This window comes from Staurois parvus, unplaced genomic scaffold (assembly GCF_062004578.1).
Source record: "Staurois parvus isolate SC_StPar_1 unplaced genomic scaffold, SC_StPar_1.0 ptg000131l, whole genome shotgun sequence".
NCBI classification, from domain to species: domain Eukaryota; kingdom Metazoa; phylum Chordata; class Amphibia; order Anura; family Ranidae; genus Staurois; species Staurois parvus.
Window position 1 is genome coordinate 8,481,989 of NW_028317927.1, and position 14,289 is coordinate 8,496,277.

At 42.2% G+C, this 14,289-nt stretch overlaps 1 protein-coding gene across 1 annotated transcript in view; it reads left to right on the forward strand.

Moving 5' to 3' along the window:
• The window catches only part of EIF2A (eukaryotic translation initiation factor 2A), a 73,861-nt gene extending 60,218 nt beyond the window's left edge, over positions 1-13,643 (forward strand). The window contains exons 13-14 of the mRNA XM_089672592.1: positions 3,826-3,891; positions 13,254-13,643. Of these exons, the coding sequence (XP_089528718.1) occupies positions 3,826-3,891; positions 13,254-13,319 (132 nt within the window). The 3' untranslated portion in view covers positions 13,320-13,643. The remainder of the gene's footprint in view (positions 1-3,825; positions 3,892-13,253) is intronic.
• The last annotated feature ends 646 nt before the right edge of the window (positions 13,644-14,289 follow it).

Sequence of the window (14,289 nt, forward strand, 5' to 3'; positions counted from 1 at the left end):
GAGATACAGCAAAAGGGTCCCTATAGGCAGCAAAATCGATCTTGGACATTGCATTAACAAACCTAGGTGGGTATTGCAAAATACATACATAACTAAGATAAGGAGATCCCCCCCGGTCCTAAAAAGCAAATCCCTACCCTTGCACCGCAAAAAATAAACAAAATTGAAAACTGGTGCAGGGTCTGTAACCAAAACTTAGAAACAGATAGCGAACTCCAAATGTCCATCCAACAGTCCGCCTTAGGGAAGCTGACAATACTTGTGCATGCAAGAGTCTTCCACTCCTTAGACCATCATAGCGGGCTGGCAGGATGTCAGGAGAATAATTAAAGTGACAGGAGCCCTAGTCATCTCTGGGAAAGGTGATGAAAGCAGCAGAGAAAACGTTCAGGAACAACTCCAACTGTTTAACGGTGCCGGATGGAAGACAAAGGGCACATAAGAGAGTTCCAACCAGGGCAGGAGAAAAACGTGTGTTTTGGATCATTGTCATGTTGGAAAAGTGCATGATGACCAAGGGCACAGAACAATAGTAGCATCTTCTCTTTCAATATAGAGCAGTACATCTGAATTCATGATGCCATCAATGAAATGCAGCTCCCTGACACCAGCAGCACTCATGTAGCCCCATTGAAATACACTGCTACCACCATGTTTCACTGTAGGCACCATGCATTTTTCTTTGTACTCCTCAACTTTGCAATGCCACACAATTTGGAAGTCATCAGTTCCAAAAACGTTTATCTTGGGCTCATCACTTCAGAATACAGTAGTCTTCTTTTTCAGCATGGGCCCTGGCAAATTCTAGGCAGGCTTTTTTGTGCATGGGTTTTAAGAGAGGCTTCCTTCATGGATGACACCCATGCATGCCATTCCTCTGCAGTGTATACCATATTGTGTTATGGGAAACAATCACCCCAGTTTGGCTTTCTACTTCTTTAGCAAACTGCAGTGAACTTGCATGGTGATTTTCTTCAACCCTTCTCATCAGAAGACACTCCTGTCGAGGTGTTAACTTCCGTGGACAACCTGGATGTCTCTGTGAGCTGGTTGCAGTTCCATCTTTGTAAATTTTTGTATCACTTTTTTTACAGTACTCTGACTGATAAGTAAGGCTTTGCTGATCTTGTAGCCTTCACCTTTCCTGTGTAAAGAAATTATTTTCTTTCTCTGGCCTTATGACATTTCTCTTCCATGTGATGCCATTACTGACAGCATGAAATGGGAATGGGTTTTTTTGTTAAGTAATGGACTTTTATAAGCACCTGTCTGCTGGACACCAGTTTAATGAATAATTAGACTCACCTTTAGTTGAATTCTTTTTAATCAGGATGTTGTCTAAAATGTAGCTTTTCTCCTAAGACTTTGGGGTCTACTCATTTTTGCAACATGGTCTTGAATTAATTTGTTAGAAAAAATAAGTTTTTATGTGTGCAAAGGAACAAATCTTGTTTGCAATCAATGGCCCGCATTTGGGGGAGTATTTTGTAGTATAGTGTCCCATAGAAAATGTTGATTCTGAAAGGAAAGTAAAGGTTTTCTGACAAGGGTGTACTCATTTATGCTGAGCACTGTATGGATTGCTAACCACCTTCTGAAAATGATATTTGAAAGGCTGTCCCTGGCCATAGTCAGACCTGGAACAAGAATACAAATTAGAAAGTCGTAGCGTAGTCCTTAGCGAAGGTTTAGCATTATAGCTAGAGAACTGCTATTGTCAGAAGGACGGGCCAGTAATGACAAACTGCACAATTCCTCACTGTAATTTTCCTTCTAATGACGTGGTCTGCTCTAAATACATTCACAGCCACTTTTACCTTATTCCCATGAAGCTACAAATTTTCAGTGTTCACATGTCCTCACAAAATACATGTCTGTTTCCATATCATCATTTTCTTGCACCAAATAGAATGAAATGTATTCTATTCAATCTTTTTCCAACAGTTAAATGGAGGAGCTTCAAGAAACAATTCCAGATACAAGCTTTGCTTAATGAAGCATATTAAAGTCCAAATCCTGGCAACTAAAAATGTAACCGTTGCAATAGGGCTGTGCCCATACTGTAAGGGTTAATTGCTTGTTTAGGTCTAGGACAGGGATAGGCAACCTGTGGCTCTCTAGCTGTTGTGAAATTACATTTCCCATGAGACATTGCAACATTAGAAAACTTACAGAGCTATGACTTGCAGAGGCATGATGGAACTTGTAGTCCTGACACAGCTGGAAAGCCGCAAGTTGCCTACCCCTGGTCTATGAGAACAATAAGGGAAGATCCAATGATCCTACCCTTCCTGCTGCTAGCCCACTGGTCTAAGATCTTGACGTCTTCAAGACCAAAGCAGGGTCCATAGCCCTGCACTGGACGTGGTGATGCCAAGGTGCAGTCTACTGCGAAAGCACCATCTGTCGGGGGGTGTGGAGAATCGGGTAAGTGGTTGTCCTCTTCCTTAGACAAGATGAGCTAAGAACCCTTGTAGTGCAAGCACAGCCCCAAGGCAAGGGATAGTTTTAAATTTTCCCAGAGTTGGGCTTTAAGTGTGTTTGTGTTTTACAGCAAAACCACTAGTGAAGTTACTAATTTAAAACCCAACTCTAGGCAAATGTTTTGTAGAACATTTGTTAGGTTTTCATTGCTCTTTGTGTTCCATTGTTGAGAAAGCGCCCAACATCCTGTGAAGAAACTGAATCAGGAGGTGAGGGGAATCTCTCCAACAGGAATATAGAGAACAATTTATAGCACTTCTTTTTAATAGCAAAAGGTATAGTTGGAAATTGTGTAATTTCTTCTTTATTGCTGCCTGTGTCACTGCTGGGATGACTCCTATTTTCCATTTTCTCAGGGGTCTCCAAACCTTCTAAATAAAGGGCCAGTTTACTGTCCTTCAGACTTTAGGGGGGCTAGACTGTGCCCAGTGGGAGTAAGCAGTGCCTCGTTGATGGGGTCAGTGGAGTGAAAAGGCTCCATTGTTGGTGTCAGCTGGAGGAATAGGGCCCCATCATTGGTGTCAGTGGGAGCAATAGTGCGCCTTAATGTTGGTGTCAATGGGAGGAATAGTGCCGCATTGTTTGTCAGTGGCATGAATTATGCCACAAAGGCAGACAAAGGGCCACATCCGTCCCCCCAGGCCACAGTTTGGAGACCACTGTCCCTTGTGATCACCAGGACAAGAATTCAGAGAGAAATTTACCCAATGGGGACGCAGACTTTAATAATACCTAACATTCTAAAACTGCCCATCCTACCCAGAGCAAAAAAATGAGTACATAAGTGCAATATTTTTACAAAATAATCTCACCCCTTATCCCTCCCTTACCCATAGGTCCATAGCTCTGACAGCTGCTGCCACACTTTTTGTAGACCTGACAATAAAAATGTAGTGCCAGGCTGCACGCACCTATACACGTAAATAAGACATTGGTCCTGCATTACAGTTACATCCCATTGAAGTCTAAGAGATATTGTTGAGCAGGCTTGGGCAGTCTGACACTAGATTTATATCAACAGGACCACAGAAATTGGTGGAGGCCAGTAAGAACCTGCTGGGAGGGTTGGTGGCGTGAATTTGTATTTTATGCACAGGGCCTATTATCAGGATATACAGTACTTGCAATTTCCTACTACTTGACCTCTGTCATATTACCTCGTATCTGGAATGCAAACGTCAAACAACTGTACCGTTACCTTGTATTCATGTTGTATGATCTGCATTACCTGCAATCTTCCAGTAGGCAGTGCTATTGCTTTTTTCTTCTAATATCTAAGACTGTGAAGTTTGCAGTTACTACCAGTGAGTGTCAGTCATCAATATATTTATTGTTTGACAGAAACTGAAAGCAATTGAACAACTGAAAGAGCTCCAGGCTTCTGGCAAGATGTTGGAAAAGAACCAGGTAATGTCCTCTTTGTCCAGGCTAAATACAAAATTAATTTAGTGCTCGAGTGTTATTCTTATAGAAGGCTTTCGTAATGTGGCAGCAAAACACATGTTGCTGTGAATAATTCCAGGATTTTGAGTTGGCTGTTCAGGCTTCTTTTTATGAAAAAGGATTATATTTTGCCTTGTACTTTGCAGAAATAGCAATGCACACAAGCTAGATATTTCAGCAATGTGTTTTCGATCTTAAAGGTAATACACAGTTTTTTTATGAATACATTCATGTGATCAGTTTAAATAAAAAATAAAGGATGCTTGCTCTGTGAGAAATATGTAGGATGTCATAGCTCATGGGTGCACCACCTGTGGCCCACCAGCTGTTACGGAAATACAACTCGTGCTTCTGCTTTTGGAAGTCATGCTTAATAGCTGAACTGTTCTGTTGAAAGTTGCAGTAACCTGGTTGTTATGAGAACCGGATGGGCAGCACTCTGAGCCAATCAGGGTTCTGTTGCTGACAGTCACTGCTCTCTGTTCAGAATGGCTGTGAGAACCCAGCAGTCATGTGATTTCCTGAGTTCTCACACTTAGAGCCGGCGGGGGACAGATGCAGTATCAGTTCAACCCAGGAAAGTATAAATGAGCAAAAAAAAAGTCCACACTTCTCTTTTAAAGCTGTTGCTTAAAAGTAGTGAAGGTACATTAAAGTAGTAATAAACCCTCAGCGCTGTATACTTTAACACATTAAGCACAATAAAATAAACATTCCCCAGTAAGCTGGTAAAATTCTTACCCTAGCACTTGCAGTTTACAGCATTCCTTCTCTCTCAGTACTGCTTCTTTCCTGAAACTTTTGGTCTTCAGAGGCAAGAGTTAACAGTAGACAGTGCAGTCTCAAGCCAGTCTGTTAGCTTGAAGGGAATGAGGAGGAGGGAGAGACGGGGGTGCCTTGTCATCCTAGGCATTGGAGCTTTGTGTTTCTATTGATGCACACAGTGTAGGAAGACACAACTCTAGTCTCTGCATGCAAAGGTTGCTCCATAGGATACTGAAAGAGAAAGGAGCCATCCTGAAACAGGAAACCTGGGGTGGGCAGTGATTATGATGCCATCAGCTTAAACTGGAACAATAGGCAAGATAAATAAAAAGGTAAATGCATACTTGGTAAGTGTTTAAATCAGCTGATTAAAGTTCTTAAAAACAGGTTTTAATGTCACTTTAAGGCTCATTAAGGACCTATTGAGGTTAATATGCTGGCTTTACATGTATTTTACTCAAGAACAAAAATTTAATATTTTTCAGCTGTGCAACCTACAGGTAAAAACGTGCTTTTTCTCTACTTTGACTAATGTGTTACTGTAGATAAAAAGCACAAATAGTGTTTTTTTTCCCCCCTTTTTATAAGTGTATAATGAGAGTCTAAGAAAATATGATACAGTGCCATATCAAATGACACATTTACATGGATGCCACCTGGACCAAGTGCTTTATCAGTCTTAAAGTGTCATTAAACCTTCACATTAAAATACATGAGCAAGTCTGTCCTCAAATACTAAAGCCCATCTGTCATGGAACGCATGCCCGTGGCGGCTAGCTAACCAGGGCTTGTTCCTTGACTAGGGTATTGAGGAAATGAGGGGACTAACTTTGAGCAATAAAGATCCACTTTCACAGCCCTCACGACCTCTGACCACCACTAAAGACTTCAGTTCTGCTGACTGACCACACATAGGCAGATATGAATCTTACATACAGTCTGGTGCACTCTAATGGCTGGGGAGCTGGCTAGCAATTAGCACACCCTTATAGAATTCCTCCAGGCTAGAACCCCAGTGTAATCACTCTTCCCACTGTCCACACACCAGACATACACTAAGTGTAGCTTGCCACCACCTAGCAGTTTGTGTGGTTGCCTAACAGATTAGTCAGTGGACACACACACAGATCTCCATCTGGCAGATCTGCTAGTTTACAATCTGCATGCAACCTGCCAACCTACAGTACAATTGCATACAGATTGGCAATGAACCTGGACCGAGCACATAGACACTGAAATGCATCAATCACTCCAGAGATATGAGTCCTAGCTTAGCACACAGAAGTCACTTATTCATTTTATAATTTAATATCCCAAAAGTGGGAAGCGCACAAAATGTATACAAAGAAAAAGCATTATAAAAAAAGACATAAACAATTGGCTATTCACTATGAAAATAAAAAGGGATAAACAGAAATAAAACTTTACTAAGATTTATCATGTGACTGGGGCAAGTCAGAATATTTGTAATTCCTCAGCTGCACTGGCTCCGTAGGAATCGCCCTGTCCATATATCAGGGTCCTCAATTTATTGAAACATGGATGTGGGCTGGACTTTAGCCCTTGGCCAATCAACCCTGGTGGATGGTCCCATCCCACAGGACGTTCTGTATTCTGAAGTGACCAGAGTGGAATAGGCCAGGAACGGTTCTGATGGCTGGATTTTCGACAACAGCGCGTCATTCCGTTCATGATAGTACTAATCACTGCTTGGCTGCCGCGATCAGGCACCCTAAAATGATTTTGAGTTCTTCTCTGGGATTCTACATAATCTGCAAATACAGTTTTAGGAAATATTTTTATCACCTTGCAACTAATATTTTAACTCTTATGAGAGATAAAATAGATTCCTTTGATCTGTTGATATAAATCAAAGCAGGCAGACATTCTGTGTCCCTCTCACTGTCCCCTGCTGGTTCTTGTAGCGGAAATAGCTAGGATTCTTCTTTGAGGTTCAGGAAGGTGAGAAATCTATGTCTACATGGAAGGAATCATTTTTTTGGCATCTAGATGTCAATTCTAGTCTAGAAGCTTGCTGTCTCCTTTTCAAATGCTAATTTAAGAACATACTGTATGTCTGTGATTACTGAATACTCTGTATGCTGTATATTTAATAACACAAAATAAACTATATCTACAGTGTATCCAGAAAGTATTCACAGCGCTTAACTTTTGCCACATTTTGTTATGTTACAGCCTTATTCCAAAATGATTCAATTAATTTTTCCCTCAACATTCTACAAAAAATACCCCATAATGACAATGGGAAAGAAGTTCCTTTTGAAATCTTTGCAAATTATTAAAAATAAAAAATGAAAAAAAAAACACGTACATAAATATTCACAGCCTTTGCTCAATACTTTTGTTGAAGCACCTTTAGCACCAATTACAGCCTCAAGTCGTTTTGAGTATGATGCTACAAGCTTGGCACACCTATTTTTGGGCTATTTCTCCCATTCTTTGCAGTACCTCTCAAGTGCCATCAGGTTGGATGGGGAGCATCAGTGCACAGCCATTTTTAAATCTCTCCAGAGATGTTCAATCAGGTTCAAGTCTGGGTTCTGGCTGGGCCACTCCAGGACATTCACAGAGTTGGCCCATAGCCACTCCTTTGTTATGTGGGCTGTGTGCTTAGAGTCGTTGCTCATTGGGACGGGTTTTCATCAAGGATGTCTCTGTACATTGCTGCATTCATGTTTCCTTAGATCCTGACTAGTCTCCTAGTTTTTACAGCTGAAAAACATCCCCACAGCATGATGCTGCCACCTTCATGCTTCATTGTAGGGATGGTATTAGCCAGGTGGTGACCGGTGTCTGGTTTTCTGCAGACATGATACTTGCCATTCAGGCCAAAGAGTTCAATCTTTGTTTTATCAGACCAGAGAGTTTTGTTTCTCATGGACTGAGAGTTCCTCAGGTGCCTTTTGGCAAACTCCAAGTGGGCTGCCATTTGCCTTTTACTGAGGAGTGGCTTCCATCTGTCCACTATACCATACAGGCCTGATTGGTGGAGTGCTGCAGAGATGGTTGTTCTTCTGGAAGGTTCTCCTCTCTCCACAGAGAAACGCTGGAGCTCTTTCAGATTGACCATCAGCCTCCCTAGCTAAGGCCTTTCTCCCTCGATCACTCATTTTGGCCAGACGGCCTGCTCTAGGAAGATTCCTGGTGGTTCCAAACCACTTCCGTTTATGGATGATTGAGGCCACTGTCCTCATTGGGACCTTCAATGCTTCAGAAATGTTTCTGTACCCTTCCCCAGATCTGTGCCTTGATACAAACCTGTCTCAGAGGTCTACGGACAATTCCTTGGACTTCATGGCTTGGTTTGTGCTCTGACTTGCACTGTTAACTGTGGGACCTTATATAGACAGGTTTATGCCTTTCCTAATTATGTCCAATCAACTGAATTTCCCACAGGTGGACTCCAATCAAGTTGTGGAAACATCTCGAGGATCAGTGGGAACAGGATGCACCAAAGCTCAATTTTGAGTGTCATGGCAAAAGCTGTGAATACTTATGTACATGTCTTTTTTTTTTTTTTTCTTTTTTTTTTTAACAAATTGCAAATATTTGAAAATTAATTTCTCTCACGTTATTATGGGGTATTGTTTGTAGAATGTTGAGGAAAAAAATAATTTAATCCATTTTGGAATAAGGCTGTAACATAACAAACTGTGGCAAAAGTTAAGCGCTGTGAATACTTTCTGGATGCACTGTACAGTTTCACTACTTTGACAGGTCATGTCACATCTCAGCTACTGGCAAAACTACCATACTCTTACATTTCTGTTACATCCATATTCACTTTTATGTTACACCATCTCATATTTTCTCTATGCAGAACAAGTTTGATTTTTTTCTTTTTTATTTAGCAGCAATTCCACTCCGCTCCACAAAATGCTGTCTTTGAACTTGGGTTTGAGGTTTGTGCAGTAGATGTATCATCATGATCAGGTACACTGCTAGCATCAAACTACATATACAGTGGTGCCTTGCACTGGCATTCTGCAATATGTATATGTGCCTCATCAAGGGGGACCCAGCAAGCAAAGGCTTTACAATGTACTGGAGTTGCTATCAGCCAGCTTAGGCATGGTGGGGCTACATGGGCAGTGCTGTCAAAGAAGCAGCCTGCTGACATAATAGTACTAGCACTGGCATGTACCACTGTGATCATGCTGTGGAGGGTGGCTACACTACTCCTACAGGGAGAACATGTTGGGCTAGTGTAGCCACCCTTGTACAGAAAGTCCTAAAGTGAGATTTTGTACATAGGTTATTCATCATAATGGAGCACTCTGTGAAAGGAGAAGGTAATGCAAATTATGATGATTCTACTTATTTTGGGTTTTGTTGCACTTTAATTTTCCTTAGATATAATTATTCTTTGTGTTAAGTATTGTTGAATAGAGTACACTGGCTGCATCTCTAGGCCACTAGTATGTAGTAGGTATTGTATATGTTCAATGCAGATTAGTCTAGACTTTCCCGTAATGCTGTCAGTCTCCCTTCAATATTAGTTTTGCCCTTTATTGCCAGATTTTAATAGTCATTGTGCTATGAGGATACTCACATGTCAACAGTGAGTAGAACAAGAACATTTAAGCACAGTGATGAGTACTGGATATCATCTTTAAAACACTTTCACAGAAACTCACATTTTTCACACACCAAAGCACAAATATTAACCACGTGCCAACCTCACTATAGCCGAATGATGGCTACAGCACGGTTGTCCAGTCCTGGGAGGGCGATATATGACGTCTTCCCAGAATGCGCGCTCCCGGTGATCTCCATGATCGCTGTATCCTACGGACATAGCTGATCATGTGATGTGGTAAAAGGCCAATCACAGCGGCCTTTTACCACGTGATCAGCTGTGTCCAATGACACAGCAGATCACCAGTAAATGCAGTTGCCAGTTATCAGTTGCACTTTCCTCGCGCTGTCACAGCATGAGGAAAGTACTGCCGATAACCGGCAATTGTCAGTGCCCACCAGTGTTGCCCAGCAGTGCCACCCACCTGTGCCCAGCAGTGCCACCCACCTGTGCCCAGCAGTGCCGCCTATTAGTGCCCATCATTGCAGCATTATCAGTGTTGCCTATCAGTGCTGCCTATCAGTGCAGCCTCATCAATGCACATCAGTGGAGAAAAATTACCTGTTTGCAAAACTTTTTAATAGCACAAAAAAATAAAGCCCAGCGGTGATTAAATACCACCAAAAGAAAGCTCTATTTGTGTGAAAAAAATGATAAATATTTCATATGGGTACAATGTTGCATGACCGTGCAATTTTCATTCAAAGTGTGACAGTGCTGAAAGCTGAAAATTGACCTGGGCAGGAAGGGGGTACAAGTGCCCGGTAGGCAAGTGGTTAAAAAGAGAAATGGGCTTATAGTCCCTTTAACTGGATGTACTCCTCCCTAAGCAGCATCAAGCTAGTTATTGTATATATCGTTCATGTAAATGTTTCCATGTATCCATACTGTGATGAAAAACATCTTGTGTAAACAGTCTCCAGGGATCTGTTTATGGTATGTGCAATGCTAAGTGCATTCAGTCTCCAGCCTGTTCTCAACCCTCCTATGAACAGACTTATTCAGTGAGAGCGAGTGAAGAGTAGAGGAACAAACAGCAACCAGTCAGAGTTGCTCTTTGATTAGACTGCAGACAAATGATGATGTGGGTTACTGCACATTGTTACTTTATTACATAAGCCTGTTCTATTCCCATTATTTGTAAGATCAGTGACATATCCAGAGTCACCATAAATATTCTCTGGTAGTAATAACATATGCAATGTCCTGCTTGCATGAATTGCTTGTTTGTGGGTTTTTTTTTTTCTTTTTTCATTCTTGTGTATAATAAAGGTTCCCATACATAATAAACATTTTAATTAAGGTATCCAAGAACTGCATCTTTTAGTTGAGACAGCAGTGATTATAGGCTTAAAGTGGTTGTAAACCCGAGACATGAAATATGAATGTGATTTCTCTCTGCTGGCTCCTTCCTCTGTTATCACAGCTTTTCCCAACTTCAAAAGCTATTTGGTGACAGGGGAGCTCCTGCACACAGCCTGTGATTGACAGCCACAGCTGTGCATATTCCTTCTGTACAGTGAGAAGGGGGAGGGGGGAATGTCTCTTCACATTGAGCTCAGAGCTCTCCCCATTGAGCTCTGCAATGTGAGACTTCAGATCCATGTCCATTGCTTTTCAGAGCTGAGAGATGCTGTATAAAATGTGTGTTTTGGAAGGGTGTTGAGGAAAGGGGGCTGCAGATAAACAGATACAACTTAGGTAGAGGATTTGTTTTATCTCTTAGTGTTACCTGAGGCTAGTCACTTCACTGGGTATATGTAAGGGTTTACATCCTCTTTAAGCTTCCTGTTCTAAGGTGACAGTGCTCACCATATTGTATCAGCGAAGGAGCCGCTTTATCGCTTTAGGACAGGATGTGTTAGGACTACAGAACACATTCCCTCTCCTCAAATCCATAACGTGGGGGGATTTCCTGTGGTTCACAGGGCAAACCGTACAGAGCTGATAACGCTACTTGATTTAACATCAGTTAACCAGGGCACAATACTAGATTTCCAGCAGGAATAACAGGAATAGATCTATAGACCAGGTATATAATAAAACACATTTTGTTTTAACAGACCAAAAGAAACAAATGATTCTTTTCAACGTTAGTGTTTTACCTATACTTTAAATCTTTTTTTTAATGGGCATTAGAGGGAACATTTAGAGTCCTTACTCAAAATACAGCAACAAAACTATGGAACCGCAAGTTAAAATATTAAAGTTGTGTCAATGGGCACATTCTGGGAACTAAAACAATAGAATATTGTGGCGCAGTATTAAACACAATGGACGTAGAAGAGAAAAATAGGCCTGAGTATTTAACCCCTTCACGCCTAATGGTAAATGCCTAAGCACAATTTTGCAACGTTGCGTACTGTGCGGCGCGCTCTCAGCAGAAAGACAGGTACGCAAATATGCGGGCCCACGGAAAAAAGCCCAGTTCTGTGAGGCCACATATTTGTGTTACATCGGCGTCAAGGGGTTAATAACGAAAGTACTATGGGTAAATAAAAGTTGAGCCAAAGAGTCTCTAAAATGTCACTAAATGATGGTTGCAACTCCCAGTATCCAGGTCTTGAGTTCAACCTAATGCACAGATAATGAATAAGCAGATGAGGGAACCACCATCTATGTGTAGCCATTTATAAAATATAAAAAAAACATGAATGCACTTACTGCATGATCATAGTGGTAGGCATATCAGTCATGTTCCCCATGCAGAGTTCATCTGGGAAGCGGCCAGGATTGTCAGTGTTTGGCAGAGAGATGGTTAGTGGTTGCAGAGCTGCGCTGGGAAGCTGCATTGTAAGTGACAGTCATGGAACCATGCTGGAACACAAGGTACTGTAGATGCAGCTGGGGTTTCTGGACTAAGCTCCGGCTCAGCTCAGCGGTACTCAGTTGATGACATCAGGATGTCAGTGGTGGCTTAGGTTACGTATTTCGGGGCTGGAAAACGCCCCTTTGTGGAACCAAATGGAATCTGCCCCCAACTGTATGGGACTGACATGCCTACCTCAATGATAATACAATGAGTGCATACATGTTTCTATGTTTTTTAATATGTATTAAATGGCTACACTTAGATAGTAGCAAGTAGCATCCTCTGCTGCTTATTCACATTCTGGGAAATGTTACAGTAATACCTCAATGATAGCACTCCCTCATCATATCACGACTCGACTACTGCAACTCCCTCCTCACTGGCCTGCCTCGCCGCTGGCTATCCCCGCTTCAGTCGATCCTGAATACAGCTGCCAGACTCATTCACCTTTCCAACCACTCCATCTCCGCCACCCCCCTCTGCCAATCCCTCCACTGGCTTCCGATTGCGCAACGGATCAAATTCAAAATCCTAACACTGATGTACAAAGCTGTCCACCACACTGCCCCGAACTACATCACTGACCTAATATCCAAGTACCGCCCAGCACGCATACTCCGCTCCTCACAAGACCACCTTCTCTTTAGTTCCCTGGTCTCCTCCTCCCATGCCCGCTTCCAGGACTTCTCCAGGGTGTCACCCATCCTCTGGAACTCCCTGCCCCAACCCATCAGAATATCACCTACTCTCCTCTCCTTTAGGTGCACCCTGAAAACCCATCTCTTCAGGGAAGCCTACCCCACCCCCTGCTAACTTGCCGACCTCCTCCACTCTTCCTACCACTCCATTCCCCACAGCTATCTCCTCCTGTGCCACTATTCCCTCCCTCCTAGATTGTAAGCTCGAAAGAGCAGGGCCCTCAGTCCCCTCATGTTTTGCATTGTATTGGTATTGTTCTGTCACATGTTCTGTCCCCCTTTGTAATGTACAGCGCTGAGCGAACTATTGGCGCTTTATAAATACTGTATAATAATAATAATAATAGCACACCATTTCCTCCTTTAACCTTTTCAGTTCCTCTTTAGCTATTTCTAAGTTCAAAACTCTTTAAGTATTTGCTAAAATACTGTTACTCTCCTTTTTTTGCAGATTGAGAAAATCCAGAAAGAGGAAGCACTTCTAAAGGAAATCGAAGATTTAGAGCTTGGAGTGTGAATTTACCTAGGGATTAATATGTACAGTCATGTATGGCCACCAAGGCTTGATGATGGAGAGAAGTTAGGGTGACAAATTTCTTATTGAACAGCAGTGTTTTGTACTTGAACATGAAGGTTTAAACATCTGTTAATACTTTATTTTATTCGTTACAATACAGAAAAGCCAAAAACTGGAGCACGTGGAATGTTCTTAACAATTAAGCACTTGCACTATCATTTTCAGTTTGTTTAAGGTTTTCTAGCTTTTTTCATGGTGCATATACTTGTTTTTAAATTCATTGCCTTCAAACATGTACCTGGACTGAATAAATTGGAAAACAGAGTGATGGAGGTGATCTATCAAGTGGAAAATCTTATCTCAAGACAAGTAAAACTCCAAACATGTACAAGTTAAAGCTAGTGGTAGATAAATATGCTGTGTCATCCCGGCATGTTGTGTAAAACACCTAAACAAAGGTGCTTTTAATAACTTTACGAGCTAGAAGCATAATAAACCAAACATTCAAAATATGATACTGGAAATTCTTGGCCAGAAGGCCCTTTTTCCTTTGGCATATATTAAATGTTCGGCACATATTGTGCAAGCTTGTAATGCGGGGTCGGCAACCTGTTCATTGTGCACGACCAGTCGACCGCAGGGAGCCGACAGGTCGATTGTGATCATGATTTTGTCTGCCCCCAGCCTTCGCTGCTCTCATGTTACAGGCAGAGCGGAGAGCAGGAGGCAGCATAGTGCGGGATGGAGGGCAGGGTCGGGGGCGGAAGCTGCTCAGTGATTGGTTGCTAGGCTGCTTGGCAGCTTCTGGTCCCGCCTTCCACCCAGCACTATGTTGTTTTCTGATCTCCGCTCTGCTCTACACACGCTGACAGGCAGTGCTACGTGTGTGTGTGTGATATGAAAGGGACAAAGGAGACACTGTAGGTGGGGGGGCAGAGGAAACACTGTGGGGTGAGGGGACTTTGGAGAC